General features: G+C 35.2%; 1 protein-coding gene across 3 annotated transcripts in view; it reads right to left on the bottom strand.

The window, feature by feature from the left end:
- Positions 1–1,602: 1,602 nt before the first annotated feature.
- CPEB3 (cytoplasmic polyadenylation element binding protein 3) overlaps positions 1,603–22,262 on the bottom strand; it is a 166,498-nt gene continuing 145,838 nt past the window's right edge. For all 3 annotated transcript variants that reach the window (XM_067552878.1, XM_067552879.1, XM_067552881.1), the window contains exons 10-11: positions 16,863–17,044; positions 1,603–7,255 (exon numbers count right to left, since the gene is read on the bottom strand). In XM_067552878.1, the coding sequence (XP_067408979.1) occupies positions 7,028–7,255; positions 16,863–17,044 (410 nt within the window). In that variant the 3' untranslated portion in view covers positions 1,603–7,027. The remainder of the gene's footprint in view (positions 7,256–16,862; positions 17,045–22,262) is intronic.

Raw genomic sequence — 22,262 nt, 5'->3', positions numbered from 1 at the left:
GAGTGAGCCATTTCTTTTCATGTGTCTAAGCAAGGCTACGTGCTGTATTGTCTACCATAACACATGCCAATGAGGCTCAACGCACTGAGGTAGTAATATAGAGTAGAGAGTTGGCCCAAGTAATCTAGCCAGGTTTTTGCATACCTTTTCATAATACAGGCATTTATTACAATTATAATCCCAGCCTGTTTCCTATTAAGTACAATATACACACTGCAGTCATCCTGTAACATTTAATGCAGATAATTTTAGCAGGATATTGTGCTGTTCTTGTACAATCAGCCACAAGAAGGTAGTGGCACAGAGCCAGAGCAGTGTTCTTATGTCACTCACTGTTCCTGCTGCTGGCATAGCAGGATTTAGGTGTGTTGGTCCCTTATGGCATGTTGCAGCTGGTGTAAAATACAGCAGCCTTTCAGGGTGCTTTAACTTGGTGCAGGGGGATCAGCTCAGCATAGAGGCTGCAACAGGACTGAAGGAGTGCAAAGGTGAGTTCACCAGACAGGAACAAGAGTCCCTGCTAAAGAAATATTTTATATTTCTCTAACTGATTATTTCACTTAATTTTTCCTCCCTCTTTTTTTCTTTAAAATACGAAGTCAAACTAAATACATAGTGATATAATTGTCTCTTGTTGATCAGTCCAACTTTTAGCATGTGGCTGGTGTGGAGCTATGGACAAAGCAAGTGCAATGGAAATTAAACATCTAGTATTTGTTGGCTTCTCTGAATTTATCTCAAAAGTTTATTTTTTTTAAGGTGCTTGAGGTGGTATTGTGAAAGATTGAAACTCCTAGAAGTACTAGGTGTTAAAATGAGAATTTTTCAGGTTCTTATAAAACAGACAATTTTACAGCTTCTCACAAAACACTATTGAAGGTTTTCCCGGTTTTTACAGCACTGGAACATACTGGACAATATTAATTCCAGTCAAAAAGTGCCAGACAGACTTTTCATAAACTATCCTACACTTACCTCTTGGGCATGTTTATAAACTCCATGCTATTGGAGAAATTGGATTTTGTCACATTTTGTATGCTCCCAAACATGTTTGACAGAAATAAGTATAAAAACATTTAATATTGACATACATCTTAATCACATTTCTAGGGAAAACCAACTAATTCTGCTTACTTACATTTCTGTGATATTTCTAGGAGCTGAAGAAATCTGTTGGGTACCAACTGAGTTATACAGAAAACAGATGTGGTACCAATACGGTCAAACATTAACTGTGTTTTGCCCTTTCAAGAAGCCCCACACCCTTTATAGTAGTTATGAAGTAAAAAATTTATATTCAGCTTTCGTTTAATTAGATTAACACCTTAATGTTCACTTCAAGGGTGATTTTGGGAGACTTCAGACATGCTCAAATTAACTTGCATTTTGAAGAGGAAAGAAAAAGATGAAGTGGAACTCACACCAAAAGAAAAAAAATAACTGACAAGCATAGATTTTGTGCATGTGAGCAGGTGTATTTTGCTTAACTAATCAATGTAAAAAGATTTTTAGTACAAGTTCTGATTTTTTAAAACCTATCAATCCCCATAATAGATTTCCCAAGCTTTCCTTAGCACAAGCAAAGGATGACAAGTGTCAGTATTTCATACAACTAGATTTAATAAGTTGTTATTACAGAAAAAATAAAGTCCAAACTACAAAGTTTAAGCAGTTGTAAGCAATAGCAGCATTGAGCTCCATGTTTAGTCACAGTACTGCAGTTCCATACAAGCATTAGTCCAAGCCAAAAAGGCAGAAGCCTTGTTAGGATTACTAGCAAAAACAATCTAAGAGAACATGTAATAAAAGATACAGTACATTTAAAATTAGTTAGCTGAAAAACAAGTACAGAGATCTTAGCTGTGAATACTCTAAAAGTTATGCCCATTATTTTGACAGCAAAATTACAAATATCTAATACTTTATACCCCAACAGAACTACATCCAGAAAAAAATAGCTGAAATGATTATCCCATAGTAGCACCCTGGTTTTCTACTTGTTGCTAAATTTTGCTTCCATATAAATCTAAATGTGCCAGAATTACATGATCATTATAGTTCCTGACCAGCTACCCATTTGGGGTATAGAGTAGTCACCAACATGAATATAAAATACTCTGTGGTATGATAGAACACTATAGCAGCTGAGATTGAGAAGAAAGTGTGTCCAGTTAAATAAAAAAGCTGACATCATACAAACCAGTGTAAAAAGCAACTACATACAAGCCAGGTTAAATAAAAGACATTTGTACAAATCTGTGACTAATCTTTCACTCATATCTTGCAAGTAGAGATGTCACAATACTGAAATATTAACATGGGAGCTTTTCCCAGTTAAGCGCTTTTTTAAAAAACTATTCTAACAGAGAGTGAATCAGCAAGTTATTTGCTAACAGCATATTTGCAATACTATTTGTTTCACCCTATTCCTTGCTAGGGGACTATAAAGCACAAGCATGTAGGCAGAAATCTAAGCATAAACTTTGTACCACTTAGGAAATTCTTTTATTCCCCTTTCAGTCCTTAATCTCCTTTATATTTGCAATTTGTATGTATTCCAACCAGTAGTACCTAATTTGACTGTAAATTTTACCTCACTATTCTAGTGATCTAATCTATTTATTACTTATGGAACTGAATACACAGAGGATACACAGAATGGCCCAACTCTGGACACATTTCTTTCTACAAGTTATGGTGACCTCTATCACACTGGCATAAAGTAGTTATGAAAGGTCATCAATAAACCAGTTGAAATAACTGATCTATCCAGAGAAGGTCATTGTATGCCCTGTTTACACAACACCAGTTTCAATCTGGATTGTTTTTAGGCACCAGAGTAAACAGTCACTGACTCTGGAATGTGGGTTCTGCCAGGAGAATAGGGAAAGGGAAAGGTAGGTGAGCAGAGGTGAAGAGAAAGTGAAGAGATGCTTTCATGGCAGCCACTGATGCTGCATATGCAAGAGAATAAAACAACACAGACAAAAAAAGACAAGTAAAGAAAAATTGAGAAGACGAAGGAACCAACTAAATTGTCAGATGTAGTGGTGATATGGGTTACTGCATTGCTACCAGGAAATGACATGCATTATTTTGCATTAACTATGTGACTACCAACAACATGTGGTAACTCCACTGGTAAATGATGTAGTGACTTGTATAACACATTTACTTCTCCTATGTCTGTTCCGTGTCATCAATGAAAATGTATGAAAAGAAGGAAGTTATTCAGCAAGGGGGACGGACAAAAACAAACAAACAAACAAAGATGGTGGCAGAACACATTGAAAGGGGATGAGGCAGATTTTAGGACATTCAACTGAAGACAGACTGTTGAAAGAAGAATTTAAATAAGTTAATGATAAAAAACTATGGAGCATTATGCTGAACAGACAGGGTCATAAACCCATTATCTTAATAGATTTTAGTTCATTATAATAGCAATAGCATTCATCAGCACTGGTGTTGTATAAATCTAGAAAGTGAACTGGTACTGTGACATCCCTATAATCTCCCTAACTCATTTTGATAAAGGAAAAGGCTTTTTAAAATATCACATCATTGTTCTGCTTCATTCTGTCATTTTATTGCCCAATTACTCATTACATTTTCCAATCACTTTATATAACCAACCATTTTCATCATTGCCACACTATTGTAAACCACATCAGCAAGTTAATACATAAAGCTTTGCATTTCAAAAACTAGACACTTTAGTAACAATATTACAAAGGTTTTAGCTTCAAAAATAACTGAAAATGAAAAAAATAAACTTTTAAAGAATTAGCATCATAAAATTAATTTATTCCAAGTAAAAATACAAAATAATATTAATGACATTGACCAGATATGAAAGTCTCTCCCAGAAATAACTATATTAATGGTTGAGAAAGCACTCCTTAAAGAAAATACGAAATAAAAATGAAAAATATGTAAATATGTTTAATTTTTTTCTTAGCAAAAAATCTTTCTAAAAATAACAATGAAAATTTGTCTCAGTACAAAGGCTACATTACTATTGAAAATATACCAGCATGAAGAAAAGGTACATATTTGACAGTAGAAAAATGATCTTAGTGAATCACAATGTCTAAAGTCTGCAATGAAAATAAATCTGCAATAAAGATTTATGCCTTTTTTCTTTTCATTTTTCTTTTTTTTTTTTTATACAAACAGTACAAACAGTATTGCACGTAACAACAAATAGTCGAGGTTAGGTTAGCCTTCAAAAAAATCGACTAGTTCAAGTCTCACAACAGAAAAGGCCACAATAGGACCTGCTGTACCCAGGGGCTTCTTAGTCAAGTTGCAGTTCAGAACACCTTATTTTAAAAAATATTTTTGAAGGACCCTCTTTTAATATAACATTAATAACTCAGGGGCACATTCATTTACAAAACAAAAGGGAGCATGTTATAATTTAATAAACTAAAAAAGTTCTCTTTAAAAAAATACAAACAGAAGAACTCTCACAATTCTGGTCAGTCGTGCATAATCACACTTGATTATAAATATACAAATTAAGGGAAAATATTTCTTCACCTTCTATCCACAACTTTCAGCACCAAATGGAGTTTGTTTACATCTTTTCTTTACGACAACTTGTTGTTTAGTTTTAATCCAACTTTATGCTGTACTGTACATCTTCATCTCTCTCTCTCTCTCTCTGGGGTATGTGTCTACATGAAAGAGGGGAATTTCTTCAAAAACGTTTACTTCTTTCACATAATTAGGTAGGTTTCTGTAGGTTAGCTATGATCTTTAATATTACAGTTATAAAGCTCTAACTTCTTCATTTTCAAAAAACGCAAATAAGCATGAAAAAAATAAAGTTACCCATCTGTTAAATCATTTTCTTGCAGAATTAAATTAATATATATTTTTCTGAATAAACTTACTTAGAAAATATCATTTTCTTTCCTATATTTCAAAATTGAGGTATTGCAAAAGATCATGTCAGTCAGAAAGCATGCCTTTTTCTTTAAAAAAAAAATCATTGGCCAACTGTTGAAAACTGTCTAGATACAAAAAGTAGTGCATAACAAAATGTCTTTTACAGATGAAAAAAAAAAAAAAAAGACATCTGGGCTGGAAAAAGCAATATCACAAAAAAGCCCAGAAGTAACCTTGAAAGGGATAATTATAATAAGCATTTTAAACCAGTAAAAAACTATTTTTTCTTTTTTCAAAAACAGAAAAGTTTCTTTCAAAGCCAATAATTGCAACTACACGTTGACACAAAAAACCTTACTAAATTAGACACAAACAAGGACATCACAACAAACGAAGCCCAGAACATTTAAATCTACTATGCGGTGTCATATCCAGTCAGATTGTCCCCAGAACAGTAAAACAAAGGAGGAAAAAGAACGGTGTACACATTCTCACAATCATAAGTACACCAAGTGTGTTTTTATGCTATTATCTACAGTTCTTTAGGACATGCTAAATAAATGTCTACTGTGTTAGCAGGTCTTAATTGTATTCAAGCATCACAGGATACATCCAGGGATCAAAGAGTTAACGCCATACCCAGAAAGCAGATCTCATGTTAACTTGTGTGCAGACATTTCTTTAGCACCCCACTTTTTCCTAACTTTCTTATAAATGTGCCTAGTTTCTCAGTTTGACAGACAGTTTATGTAATCGGTATTGTATGTAAGCTAGTATGAGCTCTTTGGTTTTCTGGACAAGGTCTGCAGCTACATAAATGGTGCAAGCATTAGGAGAGAGATTGTAACGAAGAGCTCATGTTTTGCTTATATGCCTGTTATAAACTCTCAAAAGTGTGTTAATGTTGGATAAAGAGGCTTTAACAGTTAAGTTTGATCACAGTACTAGACAATCACTTTACTATATAAAATAAATTGCACAATATATAACAGAGCACCGCAAAGTACTTCATCTACCATCCACAAATTTGTTTTAAGAATATCCTACATCTACTTTTTATATTTGCTGTAATATAGGTCATTCTGTAATGGGCTGATCCTAATTTCAGAAGCATTACATTTATGGAGGCATGCCTTCCTCCAGTCAGTAATCATTTTTTCCTTTACTGAGTATTTTGTAGCCTACATAGATTCTTAATTTGTGCATTGTGGGCAGGTTTTATATTAGACATATATAAAATTTATTGCATGCAGCAACCTGATTAAGTAAACATGCAGTCAAAATATTGACCTTCCTTGGAAGCTTTCTGAATGCTATACTGATCTCCTTTCAGCAGCCACCACTCTATTTTTAATCACATATTCATTTTTTTAAATTGATACCCTAGCCTGAATAGAGTATTATGGTATTAGTAATACCATTTTAATAGCAGCAAAAGCTATTGCAGCATACATTTACATAACACTAAAAGACCCAAAAAACAAAACAAAAATCCCTCAGCAAAACAAAGAAAAAGTCTGACCCAGCTTATGAGGTATCATCATCCTTACAAGTCAAAATGGAGAGCAACTAAAGGCTTATTTTCTTTAAGGGTTATTCCTACCTCTAAATGACCCAAACTAATGATTGCTGAATATCTGTTTAAGTTTTTGCTACATTTGCCACCTATTCGTGAGTGTTACCTTTGGTAAGTCATCTGCTAGGGGCAAGTCTAAGTTTCTGAAAATAAGTGCATGCTCCAGTTTAAAAATAAAAATAATTATAATAAAAAAAATCTTCATCACATACACATCAACCCAGTGGTGGCTGATGAGAATGGCAGTCTACGTAATGTCACTAGTGACAAGTCTTGTGTAGGAAATTAAGGTACCAAGCAGATGTTTGTGTGAATCAAAGTGCAAAATCAGTACAGTTACACTCTGCCGGTTTGTATTATACTGGACACTGAGTTCAGTAATGACTGTAAATAATAATAATAATAATAATTATAATAGTAATAAAAAGACCCATATCTTCGTTAAAGTCGAGGATGAATGCACAGATTTCCAGAACACTAAGCCCGGAGGCAGCGCTCTCTTTTCCCCTCGATTTTATCTACTCCAGTACTTGTTGCTTGGGTTAGGCATAGGGTTCAGCTCCAGCGGAATGGAACGTGGCGTGGCCGGTCACCTCCTTCCTTCACCAGTGGTTTGTGGAACTCTCGCCCAGCACGAGAGTGTATGCTTGCCCAGCAGTATTCACAGTAATACTGCAAACAGGTAACATTGGCACAGAAGAATGGAGCGAATTTTCCACCACAGCGAGTGCCCTGGCATTCATCACACATTTGATCATCCAACACATATGGCTTCACTTCCACCTGTAATAGGAAAAGAGAAATTACTATAGGAAAGGAAAAATGCTTTATGAAGTTCTTTCAAATGCTGGTTAAAGTAATAGTATTTTGCTTTGTCCTTTTGAGATTGCATTAATGCCTTTCAAGTAATGCTGGTTGAACCTCAAGAGCTTTTGTGGTTGAGATGCTTATTAAAACCCTCTTTGGTATGAAAATTTGGCAGGGAAGCCCATGAAAAAGTTTACTTTGATAGCTTTCCATACTTCCTGCTTTCAGCTAAGATGGAAATATGTGAAACTAGTCTCTTTCAGAATTTCAGCTTCTGGCTGCAAAAGCATCCAGTTGTGTGGATGCATGTCAGAGTTAAGGAGCAGGAAAAAATTAACTTAAATTTTTGAACCTCAAAGGTTTGGGTGAGTTCTTGTACGAAATGGAAAGCAGGGATGATCAGACAAGTACAATTACTGTAAAATAAAACCCCAACAATAAAAAATTAAGTGCATTATCACAATTACTTTGTATAATGTACAATTACTTTGTATAATGTTGGGAAGAGTCACTACCTCAACTATTAACTTTTGTAGGGTGCAAATGAGATACATTAACAGTTCACATCAGCTGAAGGCCTTTTGAAGGTACCATCCTCTTTTTGGAGGGTGGCTGCTGGCAGGGTACTTTCAGTGAGGTATCCTCTCTTTTGGAACCCTTGGTCTGCCAGAGCTTGAGTTTGATTACCTATTGCAAAGACCATAAGTTTTCATAAAGCTTCTATGGAGGGTGGGAAAGGGTTGAGATGATTGGGGATTTGTGGAAGTTTTTAGTTTGGGATGTTCTTATACCTTAATTTTTGGGCATTGTTTAATGGTGGGAGATGGTTGTGGATAGAGTGAGTTATTTCAGTTGTTGGATTGTGATCTACTGGAGATGAACATGTGTGCTAATATTCTGCATGTGCTCCCAGAGCTCCAGATGGGCATATTTTAAATCTAACTACCTAAAACAAATGAGAGATCTGGAATGGCTATAAAATAATCAACCTACAGTGGTTCCAGTCAAGCCTTTGATTCTGGCAGAAGCTTAATATTTCCAGATACCATCGAAAAAGTGTCACACTTAACCAGGACAGACAGTAATTGTTCCTAACAGCTTCTATATGTTCAGTCTTTTGAAAGATAATGGTTATCTCTAGTGCTGACCTCTGCTCCCAGCTTACTTATGGCACTGCAGCCTAAAGCACATCTGCGTGATGATCTAGCAGTTGTGGCATATTAGTACATAGGAATCCCTTCCCAGCTCCTTAGGTACATGCCATTTAAGGAAGGTAAAGAAGCAGGGGGTGAGAGTGTGGGGATGGAAGGGAGAGTGAAAAATAGAAACAAAACCACCAACAAACCCTGCCACACAGTAATGAGGGTAATATACTCTCAGTGTTTTATATAAGAACATATAGATTGTTAGATCTAGTTTTTGAAAGTGGCTTTCATGACAGCATTTAAGTAGGAAAACAAGTGTAGTTTCTGTGTTACAAAAATATTATCCCTTCCATGCAGAAAACATTTAAACTACGAAGGATACAAACAGTTCATGGATCTATTTCTGCATTAGTGAGAAGATTCTGTTTTTACTTTATGACCAAATACTATGTTTCACACAGTTTTGGATAAGTTATAAAATATTTGTTATTGAGAAAGTGACCATTTCAAAAGAGGTACATATCCTAAATGTTTTCCTGCTTATGTGTAACCTTGGATTATAGCCACAGTTATTACATGTTAACCATCAAGCCATTTACCTTGGGACTTAGCTATATATTTTGTTTGGGAACAGAGGTGGAAAAGAAAGATTTCTGTTAGCTCTGGTGAGTGCCATAGTGGTTTAGCATACTGTCCTCTAATTTGTATTTCATCATCATAGTATTCCCTGTACACATTTGCATTATCTTGCCAAAGCTTTGCTTTAAAAGGTTATTTTGGATTTTTTAGTACCAAAAAGACCTTTGGATTCAAGTTAAATACAAACTATATTTCCTAATATTAAGCCTTTACTATGACTTGTCTTTGCTGACATTTCAGCAAAATAAATATTGGACATGAGAAAGAACAGTAGCTCTCAACCTTTCTAGACTACTGTACCCCTTTCAGGAGCCTGGTTTGTCTTGCATACCCAAGTTTCACCTCACTTAAACTACTTGTTTACAAAATCAGACATAAAATTTACAAATGTGTGTCACAGCACACTATTACTGAAAAATTGCTTACTTTCTCATTGTTACCATATAATTATAAAATAAATCAATTGGAATATAAATATTGTACTTACATTCAGTGTATAGTATAGAACACAGTAAAAACAAGTCATTTTGTCTGTAAAAATTTTTAGTTTGTATTGACTTCACTAGTACTTCTATGTAGCCTGTTGTAAAATAAGGCAAATATATAGATGAGTTGATGTACCCCCCAGAAGACAGGGAGGATAAAAATCAATGATTTAAAAAAAAATTTTCTCTCAAATCAGATTTTTTTTTTTAAATTTAAATCACCAATAAAATACTAAATTTCTCCCTCGGTTAAAAATAAGTTACAATTAAATCTCATCACAAACATGCTAAACTTACACTACAGTCTCAAAAAATGAATTAATGGTTCTCTAATCTGTCCAGTCTAACTAGCAGCTCTTGCTTCTTGAAAGTTCTGGGCTCTCAGTTTCTGTTTCTCAGCAAACTAAAGTCACATGTGCAAAGAAAGACACAGGCTGGATACGATTGTTGTTGTTCTGTGCATATGTGGTGGTGGAGCTGGGCCAAGCAAGGCAGAGGAATTAGTTAAGAAACTGTCTTAAAGGCAGAGAGAGAATATTTTCATCATTTGGTATTATTCACTCAATGCTGCAAATGTGGCAAAGATGAGAAGATACTTAGAAGAAGAAACGGAAGGATGCTCCTTAACAACATATGGCTGCAGTGCCCATTTAATGCATCTTTTAGCCAAAGACTTAAGTATGTCTTCTCCAGGAATAAAAGAAAATGTTGCTGAAGTCGCAAAATACTTCCGTTAACAACCATTTTGCTTCAGCTTCACTGAAGAGAGCAGGAGGATCCAAACTAATTCTCCTCAAGATGTTCGACGGAATTCTGTGGTTGATTGTTTTGAACAATTTTTTAAGAACTGGCCTATTCTCATAAAACTTTGTGAAGAAAACCATGATAAAATAGATGGAAGTATCTCACATTGGCTTAAAGAGGAATGTAGAGGATAGCTCAGTATACTGGAGCCTATATCCATATCCTTAAACAAATATCAAAGAAATTGTTGCTGCATTGCTGATGCTGTCGAAATTTGGAAGGCACTTCAAGAGACATTCAAGAAAGAAATCTCACCAGAAAATTAAACTGCAGGCAATAAAGCAGCGGATGGATCAAGCACTAACTCCACCTCATTTTCTTGTGAACATTCTCGACCCCAGATATAAAGGTAGATGCCTAACTTCTGAAGATGATGCTGCCATGGCATGGGCATCTCAAAATCACTCTTAAGTTATGTCAGTCATAATAAATTTCAGGGCTGGAGCGGAACCATTTAAATAGTACATGTTAACTGATGATGTTTTGAACAAAGTCACTCCCCTGAATTAGTGGAGATCATTAGTCGGGCACCTCGAAACAGAGTTCCTTCAGTTGCTAAGCCAACTTTTCACAGCAGTAGCTTCCTCTGCAGGCACAGAAAGAATATTTTCATTGTTTGGTATTATTCACTCAAAGCTAAGAAATTGATTGGGAGTTTGAAAAAGCAGGAAAACTCGTATTTCTGTTTCAGTCTATGAATAAAAATGACAGTGGGAGTGGGGAAGATGAAAGCTAGCTGTAGAAGGTTTAAGGACAGCATATGTTTAGTGTTGTGATGACTTGTCTGTTAGAGTTAATAAAATTTGAAAATTTAAGAGTTTAAGGACAGCCATCAGCCAGCAACTCAAAAGACTGCTGCAATTGCAAATGTGAAACATTTATGTAACATTTAAGATTTAGTTTAATAAAATAAAAGAGCTATTATGTTTGTGTGTGTGATTTAGTTCTTACCATTCCTAATGTACTGGTGCTGCATCTGTAGCTTGACACAGATAATGAGTATTATGTACTATTTCCTAAATTAATAAAAATCAAGTTATCTAAAAAATTACACAAAGTATACCCTCCTGGATGTTGTAAAATGTTGTAGTGAATTGAATAAATTAACATGTTTTAGTGATCAGATTTGCACCATTGTTTAAGAAATATGTGAAGTATCAGTGGGAAACTTGATTTAAATCAATGATTTAAATTGCCTTGATTTAAACCAATCCACCCTGCTAGAAGACCTCCGGCTATCTGCAGGGATACATGTATCCCTGGTTGAGAACCACTGGGACAGAGCAACAACACTCACACCTCTATTACTCCTGTAATTAGAGGATCTCAAAAAGCACTTTACAAACATTAATCAAATTCTATATCATCCCTTAGACATTCTGTCCTTGGGTGATGCAATAATGAGAGAGATATATCAGATAAGTAGGGTACAAATTATCAGCTTCCTGTCATCTGACTTCTATGGACACTGCACATGCATATATGGCTTGAATGTCCCCCTTTAAGTTTATAAACAACCAGAATAAATGGAGGGAGAGTTAGGGTCATTTGACTGAACCACTACATGCTATTTCTGTGCACACTGAGGACTTTTATAATTTATCAGTAATACTAGCATACAGCCTTTTGTAAACACAGGAGAGCTGCTCTCTCTCCCTTTATCCACAGGGAACTTACTTTTTAAACCTACAGCAGTGTCCTATGAGAAGGTTTTACTCACTAAATCCTTTCCTCCAGAAAAAGCTGTCTATATATATGCGCACACACGATGCACATTTTTCTCATTAAAATGCAGCTCATTTCGAGAACTCCTACTTTCCGAGTTTATTTTAAAATAATGTGTAGCTACAATCATATCCATTACAACAGAAGATATATATGATCCCATTCATTTTGAAGATCACATTTATTGCACTAATAAAATTTTCCTTTCCATTCCAATGACCCTAGAAAAAAAAAAAACTCAGTTTGGATCATGAAGCAAACTGAACTACTGGACAATTTAAAAAGTAGTTTACATTTTAAATGTTAACTTGGCATCACTGCGAAAAATACCATTAGAATGGTCATTTTTCTCAGTCTTGCAATGCCCTATTTTATCTCACAAAGCACTAAAGTAATATGTTTAAGTTAAATCTATAATGACTCAATGTCAAGGAAATTATATTCTAAGGCTAACATTTATAGGGTGCATTTGTGACAAAGGAGCATGAGTCAGATTTAACACTGAATTTTCCATTCATTTGCAGACTAGAAGCTTTTTTTTTTTTTCTTGCTATTGAACTTCAAAAGATTACCTCTATGTCATGTATGGTTACAAATTTTGAAAACATAAGCAGTATTGTTCTAGCCGTATTGGTCCCAGGATATTAGAAAGACAAGGCGGCTGAGGTAATCTCTTATTGGACCAACTTCTATTGGTGAGAGAAACAAGCTTTTGAGCTAAGACAGAGCTCTTCTTCAGCTGAGCTCTCTCTCATATCAGTCTCTCTCATCAACAGAAGTTGGTCCAATAAAAGATATTATCTCAGCCTCCTGGTGTTTAAGTCAGAATTTGAAATGGAAGCTTTTCAGATATTAACTCTGTCACCTTACACAGTGCAATATAAATTTAACTTTACTAGAGCACTAGTGTAGAATACCTTATATCTGCCCAAAAAAATCTACAATTGCTCTTTCAATTAAATATACTGCAGTTCAAAAGCAACACATTCTGAAATCAGGAATTTTGATTTTTCTATTTTAAAGTGTATAGATGTTGACGCCAAACAAAGCAGGAATTAATACTTTGATTTACTGAAATATGTTGATAAGTATATAAAACCCAAAACATAAAATCACAAAGCCCATTTATTTGTGAGAGTCAGTTTCAACTTTTGAGGTTCACCCACTTTAGGATCTTATCATAAGCCTCAGTTTATTAAGTAGCTTTCTGTTACCCTAGAAAATAAACCCAGGCTTCAACTGCTTCTCACTGAGAAGGTAATAACCTTGATTTGAGTAGCAAATATGAACAAAAAACACTAAGTATTTCATGGTGGATTACTATGCTCTGGCAATTACACAGTAGGATTTTCAACCCAGTTCACTCATTTTGTATATAGATTCACATTTTCAAGAAGTCAAGTCTCCTGTCAGCTGCATTAAAAAGAAACACAGCTCTTGTGGATGTATCGGTTCTCATTTTCAGTGGTTAGATTTAAGTTTCACCAGATGGTTAAGTATTTTCAATTGAATTAGTCTACCTTAACAAACAGGAAAAAAAAAAGGGTAACTGTTGGAATATACATACAAGCCTTTCTAGTTAGTTCCATCCCTGAGGTAGACTGGAGTTTGATGTTATGTTAAAAAGAAATTTGTTTGAATCAATTCATTGTTTTGGGATAACATTGTTTTAGGATGATAACACCGGGTGTCTTCAGTACAGTTTGTTACATTGGCCAAAAGTCTGCTAGGCATTTCAAAGAACAAATAAAAACACATGGTCCCTGTCCTTAAGACATTTTATAATTCAGTTATAAAGGCACAAGAGAGTTTAACATGTAATATAAATGAGGGAAAAGGGCAGACAAGAATTACAGTAATAAATTCATATGATTACTCAAACATGTATGTACACACCTAGATGGCTCATTAATAGCAAGCTTACTTTTATCAAACGCATGGTAAGTTATGGGTTGAGTTTTGTTTTTTGGGATGGAGAGTGTAGAACCACTGGGGTGACAGGAGGTGGGTGAGGAGAAAGAGTCACAGTGTGGAGTGATGGTTTGCAGTGGGTATGGACAAGGAGAGAGAAAGGGATAGAAAATGTATGTTTTTGAGTGTTTAATATACGTTTGCGTAAGTTATGCAGGTTCATCATTTAAAAAAATGACTAGAAAAAAAAAAACAATATCTGTCTCATGAGGCCACTACATGCACATCTCAGAAATAATCCAACCGTGACACCTTTGCAGCTTCTGTATTGGGGTGAAATTACTAAATTGCATTGTCAGATGCAAATATTCTTTTTACATTTTATGGGTACAGGCTCAATTCTTGTAAGTGAAAGCCGAATCACTTGTTTTTCTTCTGGGACAAGTGGTACCATAAACATACTTATTTACAACAAAGATAGAAATGAAATCAAACTTCAATCATGTCAAAGCTTCTGTAGTCTCAAATTTCTTTGAAAGAAACAAAGATTTAACTGTAAGAACAAGGGTGACAGACTCCCGTCTGTCTGTAATCATCCATTGTCTCTTGTCTTCTACTTAGGGGTTGTCTATGTGAACACTTGCTGTGGCAAGATAAGGATGTGAATCTACCCTGAACTAGCCTGCTGCAAACTGTCCGCGTGGACCTTGCTGAGGCACGTTAACTGTTTATTAGTGTGCTTTGATCTAGTCCACTTTGAAACTGGACTAGATCAATGCACACTAACAAAAGGTTAATGCACCTCAGCGAAGGCCGAAGAGACATTCAGTGCGTAGCAGACTAGTGCAAGCTAGATTCACACCCCAGCTTGCTGCAAAGTAAATGTCCATGTAGACAGGCTCCGACTGTAACCTCTTTGGGGCAAGGACTGCGTCTCTTCTGTTTGCACAGCACCTAGCACAATGGAGCCCAAGTACCCTAGGCGCTACAGTTATTACAACTGTTAATAATAAATTATTTTGATAATGTGACTGATTTCCCATGAATGTTCCTGTTTGCAACCCTCAATAAATCAGCCATGTGCACTAGGGCTGAAGTCAAGACTAACTTAATAAGAAGTTAGTTTTGTGACTTGAGGGAGGGGGAAGATAATTTCTTCTGTAAATTTTTGATGGGATAATGCCTCTAGTGTCAGTCAAAGTAGGACTGTTTTGAATAGTTCTAAATACATTAAATAGAACTCTAAGTACAACCTACATATGTTTTTTCTTACAAATAATTTTGTTCTTAGCTGCATAGTTTGTATTTCTCCAACATCATCTGTACGAAGCAGGAAAAATAAGACTGCAATGGCTATGCTTAAATATGTCAACTTTCAGGTATGAATGTAAAATATTCAGGAAACATTAAATATTAAGTTAAACAAGAGACTTGAAGTTACACGAAAGTGACTTGGTAATGCAAAGAAGTCTACATTTTACTCTGATTTATCTTGCTCACCTTCTAAATGTGAATTTTATTATTTGAAATAAAGTTATCTTAGTGAATTATATTACACTACTATCTGGAACAGCTATAACTTTTTTGTTGAGAAGTTATATTGTACTAGTAGTACTGCTTGTAACAAGCTGGTCTAGAGTGCCATCCTGCATGTCAAACAGACTACTGCTAGTATTAAGAACTTCATGTAAATAGATACACTATGCACTTTGAATTTATTTTATTTTGGTTTTGGTGCCTCTCTAATCAGAAGTAAAAATAGAAAAAAGTGGAGTTAACCTCCCAAACTCAATCCACATCTGCCCACTCACTACCAGAAAGAGATGCCACCCACAATGATGATTATATGTATCAGCAGCATACATTGTGTTTTGTTAAATTACTGTGAATGTTTTAGGTCTTCAGAAATATGTGCCTAATTTGCACACACAATTGGATATACAGTTTCAGTAGCTATAGACATATTCTACATTCTATATTCTACACCCAGCTGGCGTTTTTGCATAGGCGACTGCAGTAATGTTCCATAGTTACACACAGTTTAGTTTCTGAAAATCTGTCTTCAGATGATACAAAGAAATTGCTCCATTATAATAATGAATTTCAGAAGTTTTTGCTTCTCAAAACTAACATTCTTTATCGGACATGAAGTCTGGAGGTCCAGAAAAATTATTGGCTTCTTGGGAGATAAGTAATAATTTCATGTAAGTCTGAACATGGAGGACATCAACAAAAAAGAAACGTACTAATTCACTTTATGGCTTTTCCCAGTCATTTGTGACCCAGTATTTTATATGAATGTAACAATAACAATTTGCATTTATAGGACTCTCTTTCGAGGATCTCATAGTACTTTGCTAACAGGTAAGTAAGCCTCAAGATGCTTTTGACCTCAGTGACATCTATGACCATGGGTCTCTTGACTTTTGGGAACCCCAAGACCCAGCCATATTTTGGGGATGTAGCAGTATTTCCCTGCTCAGTGCTAACATCAGAGAAGCCACAAGGTCTATCCCAGCCACTGACCAACTGTAGATCCAAGAAAAAAGAACATCCATCTGAAGAGAACAAAGTTAGGAAATTCTACCATGCTTCACCTTCAAAAAGGTAAGCAAAACAACAAAAACAAACCAAAAATATATAGCCAACTATTTCCTGCTTCTGACATGAAAGTTTCTTAAGCTAGATGTTTAGGCCCATCATTTTCATCGTGCTCCTCAAGTGGGCTTTTAAAGAATTAGTAAATAGGAGATGGAGAATACAGCCCACAATCTTCTCCCACATGATTTTAAAAAAATTAAAAAGATCTTTTTTAGCTCCTGTACAATAGCAGCAGCAGCAGCAATCATTCCATTCTGTGCTGTTGTTACTTACCCGTTTATCAATGTCATTATGTTGGAGCTGGACAAAGCGAGCACTAATAGCAGCAATATAGCTCTGCTGATTGGAGAAAGCCACTCTGCCAGCACCTTTTGGGTACTTCAATTCTGGGTCCGTATCAATGCCAGCATAGCAGACACCTCCATATAAACGGTCCATAATCATTGCCAGTTCAACTGTGAGAAAATAATTATTAAATATTGTAGACTCAACATCACTAAGAAGGTTTTATGCATGGCCTGCAACTTTAAAAATAGACTATTTGCCCTAATTCCAGTACTTCAGAAAAACAGAAAAAGGAACCTGAAATTTGGTTTGGTCAAAGAATATAAGGGTACTTATCTGAAATATATTAAAAGTGCAAAGAAATTGGTGACAGTGGTAAGTAAAAGTTTTCCTGGGATACGGTTATGTACCCCAAGCAGAGTGTCATATCAGTTATATATTACATTTGATTCCAAAAAGTGCATTAGTGTAATGTGAAGGTTAAATAGTTACAAATTACGCTGTCAGAAAATACAGATTTCTCCCCCTCCCCCCCCAGTAAGGTTAACTCATCCCTACTGCATTATGTATAATGTATGATATATGTTTACTGACAAAAAACAGTAACATACTAAGCTATATGTTAATGAGAAAAATAGAAATAAAAGTACAGCCATATATATACACAAAAGAGACAAATTAGCATTGCTTGTAGAACCTCAGCTTTTGCATTTCCTGACTTGTCATTTTAACCACTTAATCTTAGAGGTGCATTTATTTCCTCAGAGTTTTTGTTTTAAAGAAAAAACTAGAAATTATTGTAATATATGCAAGAACAATTGCATGTTCTAACTACTTGGGTACCATTAGCTAAATGCACAGTCAAGTAAGCACATCTGTCCCAAACTGGGCACTTTACAGCTTTATATACTGACATGAGGAATGAAAATCTAGTTAAGTTCAAAAGTTCTTAATTTTGTTAAATGAAACCTAATTTCCACACTCCCCAGACTTGGGAAATCATGTTCTAAATTAAGGGCTGGGACTGTGCCACATTTCAGACATCGACCATTTTTGTTCTAGCTAACTCAGGGCCTGATCTACTGAAGTCAATGGAAATGCTCCCATATTTGTTTTAGACTTAAGTGGGTATTGAAGCAGATTTTTAAAGAATATGTTTGTTTGTTTTTCCAATGAGGAAAAGATTTTTTCAGTCTTTCAACTGAAACAGCTAATTATTCTTCCCCGTCCCCTCCCACCATCCCCTTCAAACTTTCAGAGGAAAATTCATCTTTGGGGAGAAACCAAATATGGAAAACTTAATTCCAAAAGATGAATGATTCAGAAAAGCATGTGAGAACAAGGGTTGCAATGGAAACAGTTTTGCAGCCTTACCTGCCACAATGTATTCTCACTTGTGAATGAGTTATGTTGATATAACAACCATTATGTACATTATATACATATTTATATATGTAATTTTGAATGATGTATTGAATATTATATCATTCAAATTGTTACATGCATATATTGTTTTTACACACACACGCACCACAACCCTCCCCGCCCACGAACAGGAGGGATTTTTAGAAGACATTGACTCCCGTCAGAACTTTTCCATATTGTCAGATATTCTAGCACCACCATATTAGTTGTTTAAGTTTTTAAAAAATTAATAGAACACCCCACAAATGAATGACAAACAGAAATGGCAATTATCTATTCTAAACAAGAAAACTGCCAAAATAAAATTTTGAAATATATGATTCCTCAGAGGACAGCTGCTCAAGAACTGAAGAAACCAACACACAACATAATGAAACCGTAACTCCAAGAATAACCGCACCCATTAGACAGCATACGCAAGCCAGAACATCCAACAGTTAATTAAAACAGTCTATAGAATACTAAGTACTTGTACAAACTATAATATTAAACAAATCAGAAGCTGTATAACCTGATTACATGATTGTGGACAGAATGACTGGAAATGTTCTCGTTATGGATGACCCATCAAAAGCCACTTCTAGCTCCATTTCTTTCTGCCATTCAAATTATGACACCACATTTTTAAAGTATGATCATATTTCTGAAGTCATACTGCTCACCATCATCTATTTCCTATATACCATATATATGCAGAGACAAACCTATTCTACACCAGCGTCACAAAAATCCCTTAGGTCTGAGCATTTCCAAATGGGGAGAGGAGCTAATTAATGGCAAACTAAATGGTTTCTCTTTAAAAAAAACAATAAAAAAAAATTTAAACATGATATGTTGCATCTGGTTCATTGTGTCATTTAATTGCCTTGTCACACCACATGTACTGAATTCATGATATGAAGTAACAAACTGTATGGGTAAAGGGAAGCTTAACAATCTTTGGCTTTGAAAACAAAGACAATCCAAGTGCGATTACCAAAGCAAAACAGTGTTTGGCATACTGTGAGTACTGTGAAGATATTTAGATATCTGGGTTTACAGACCTGTCATCTCCTAAACTGACCACAGTTTGGTAGCTACTCTCTCTTGTTATCTCTCCAGAGATACCATTTAGAAAAGTCCAGCAAAGCAGGAACTTCTAAATAAATTTAAAGGAATAAATCCTGTACCAGAGAGAAAGGAGTTTTGAGTAACTTACTACTTCTCTTTCTATATTCCTTTGTTACCTGTTGAGATGAATGCTTTAGGTTTACAATCAATATATGTCATATAGGTACTATACAAGAGTATACCATAAACTTCTGTTGGGAAGGTCACTAGAAATATTTTCCCAGACACCTGGTTTTCCATAATTCTTTTTTTTGTCCCGATATTTCAGAAATGTAGTACTAGTACTAAAGTAGCAACAGAAAAACATCAGTGGGGAAAATATGCTTAACTTTCTGAGCCTTGGTTCAATTATGACTATACCTTAGAGAGGAGACAGCAAAAATGATTGAAAAGTAAAGCATAGAATGAGAATATATAAAGAATGGAATGGAAACTTGCATTATGTCAAACGTGCACTGTGTGTCACCAGGGATAATTAAAAATTAAAAATGAATAAGTAAGAGAAAGCATTTAGATTCTCCAAATGATGTTGCCTTTGAGGTTCCCCCAAAGCAGTAATTTCTTAAGGTTTTTTGTAAATCTAGCAACAGAAGCATAGAGTTCTTTTACATTTTCTCTCGTTTTCTGACAGCCTGTAACTTGACAGCTCAGAAGCTAATCCGGTTACATAGATAGTCTAGAAAAACTGGAATTGAAAATGATCTAAAACAGTGATATATTTTTTTTAAAAACCAGATAGTCCATCTCATGCAAAACAGAAGAAAACATCTCTTGTCCTCAAAGGTGCATTAGTGCAATAGTGGCAAGCCACCAAAAGTAGTCTAGTACTTTGGCACTATGTAAAATGTTCATAGACTCAGACTTTAAGGCCAGAGGGGACCATTGTGATCATCTAGTCTGATCCCCTGCACATCACAGGTCACAGACCCTTACCAACCCAACTCCTGTAATAGACTCATAACCTCTGGCTGAGTTACTGAAGTCCTCAGATCATGATTTTAAGACTTCAAGTTAGTTTGATTGCATGGGCATAACCGGTAGTAAGCAACTCTGTGCCTAGAAAGGAATCTCAAGAAAGTCTTAAGAGAGTTTCTAGACAGAGAAATTCAGGCAAAGAACCAATTTTACTAGTGATGTGTTCAACTTCAAGAAAGTACTACACTACAGCTGACAATAGACATTTATGGTTTAGTGAGTTTGTAAAAAGGACACTGTCAGATTAAAATTTTGTTATTTAAAAAACAACATCCTAATCTATGTTACAAATGTTAGCTTTCAGCTCCACTTGTGGAAAAATAGCCCATTTTAGTTTGTTTATAGACCATTTCTAGCCAGTTCCATGTTTAGATTCTCATGCACTAACTCACTGCAGCAATGTTAATTTTGAAAACATCATAGAGCAATATTTTAAATCCAAACAATTCATTAAAATGTGTACAATATTAATAGTAAGTTTTTAACAATCCTTTAAAATATTATATATTTTATTTTATTTAACCAGACCTAATTTTTGGGCCCACTGGGATTTAGCAGTCTCTATAAAGTGTTTTGATGTCAGAGGCTATACATTTTTGTATAGTGCCTAACACAAAGGGTCCTGGTCCAGGAGGAGGGCTTTCAGGCACTATGATAATACAAATATAATAATAATAAATAATAAACTGAAAAACCTTAAAAGGACACTATCAGGTAAAAATTGGTCCTCAAACTTAGGTTTTTTAAAAACAACCCCCACACAATAACTAATTATAAAAGTGTATTTTTTAACATATACATTGATTTGTATAGATTTGAAACATTCCCCTTAATATTTCCAACATACAGCGACGGTTCTAGAACCTCTACCACTCTCTACAGATTTGCTTGATTGGGACCCCTTTTGCAATCACTTGCTGCTCTTTCCCACTCTTAAGACAGGATATAGCTATTATATTTTATAACATATAACACATCTACAAGTTAGGACAGGTTGTCTGGGGTGGGGAAGAGGCAGTACAGAACAGGGTAGTTAGGAAGGGATGGAAAAGGGACAGATTAACCCTCAGTCAGCCTGTTTGAGTCAGCACTGAGCAAATCTAGGTTCCTGGTAGAACTGGAAGGGGGAAGCGATCTTTTGTGGAGGAGTGAAGAACAAACCTTCATAAAACCAGCTCTTTATGGGTCCGTGTAAGAGGCATCAAAGGTTTTCTGCCTGCCCGAACTGACTACACCAATTCAAGCATTGATGTGTTGTGCTAGTGCATAAGAACCTTGAAAGTGAAACTGACTAGTTATTTTCATTTTCCCTGGTGCAGTGTAAAAAAGTAAACTAAATTTGTATTCTAACTCTAGTAACTACTACAAATTGTGAGGGGGGAGGAGGTGTTATTCATAACACAAGTAACATTTGTTTAATTACATAACTTTTGTCTGATACAAAAGTGTCACTAAGTGATGACTGTATATGCCACTTTCTATGTTTTTAGTGTAAAAAACACAAGTTAGAGTCATTCTACTAAACAAAACAGACTCCTGCTCCATGCAGGTGGACAGTGCAATAATAGCATAACTAGTAAGTTCTCTCAGATTCTTTAATGAAATATGAAAAGTCATACTTTAGATAGTGAATACACAAACTGGCAGTAGGGATTCAGTCTGAAATAAGCAACCAAGATATTGGTCAAAGGTAAAAGATACCGTCAGTGTACAAGAAACCCAGAAGATTCAGAAAAAAGAAGAAGATTTACTGTATTGATTTAAAATGTTCTAAATTAAACTCTAAAACTCATGTTAGAAGCTTGCAAATTAACATCTCAATATCTCAGCAAGTTAAAGTAGTATGCCTTAGATGAATGGACTATAAGATGGATAGTA

This window comes from Emydura macquarii, unplaced genomic scaffold, assembly GCF_026122565.2.
Source record: "Emydura macquarii macquarii isolate MOO-44397 ecotype Brisbane River unplaced genomic scaffold, CSIRO-AGI_Emac_v2 contig_1390, whole genome shotgun sequence".
Taxonomy (NCBI): Eukaryota; Metazoa; Chordata; order Testudines; family Chelidae; genus Emydura; species Emydura macquarii.
Note: the sequence above shows the minus strand (reverse complement) of the source record. Positions and strands in the feature narration are given on the sequence as shown.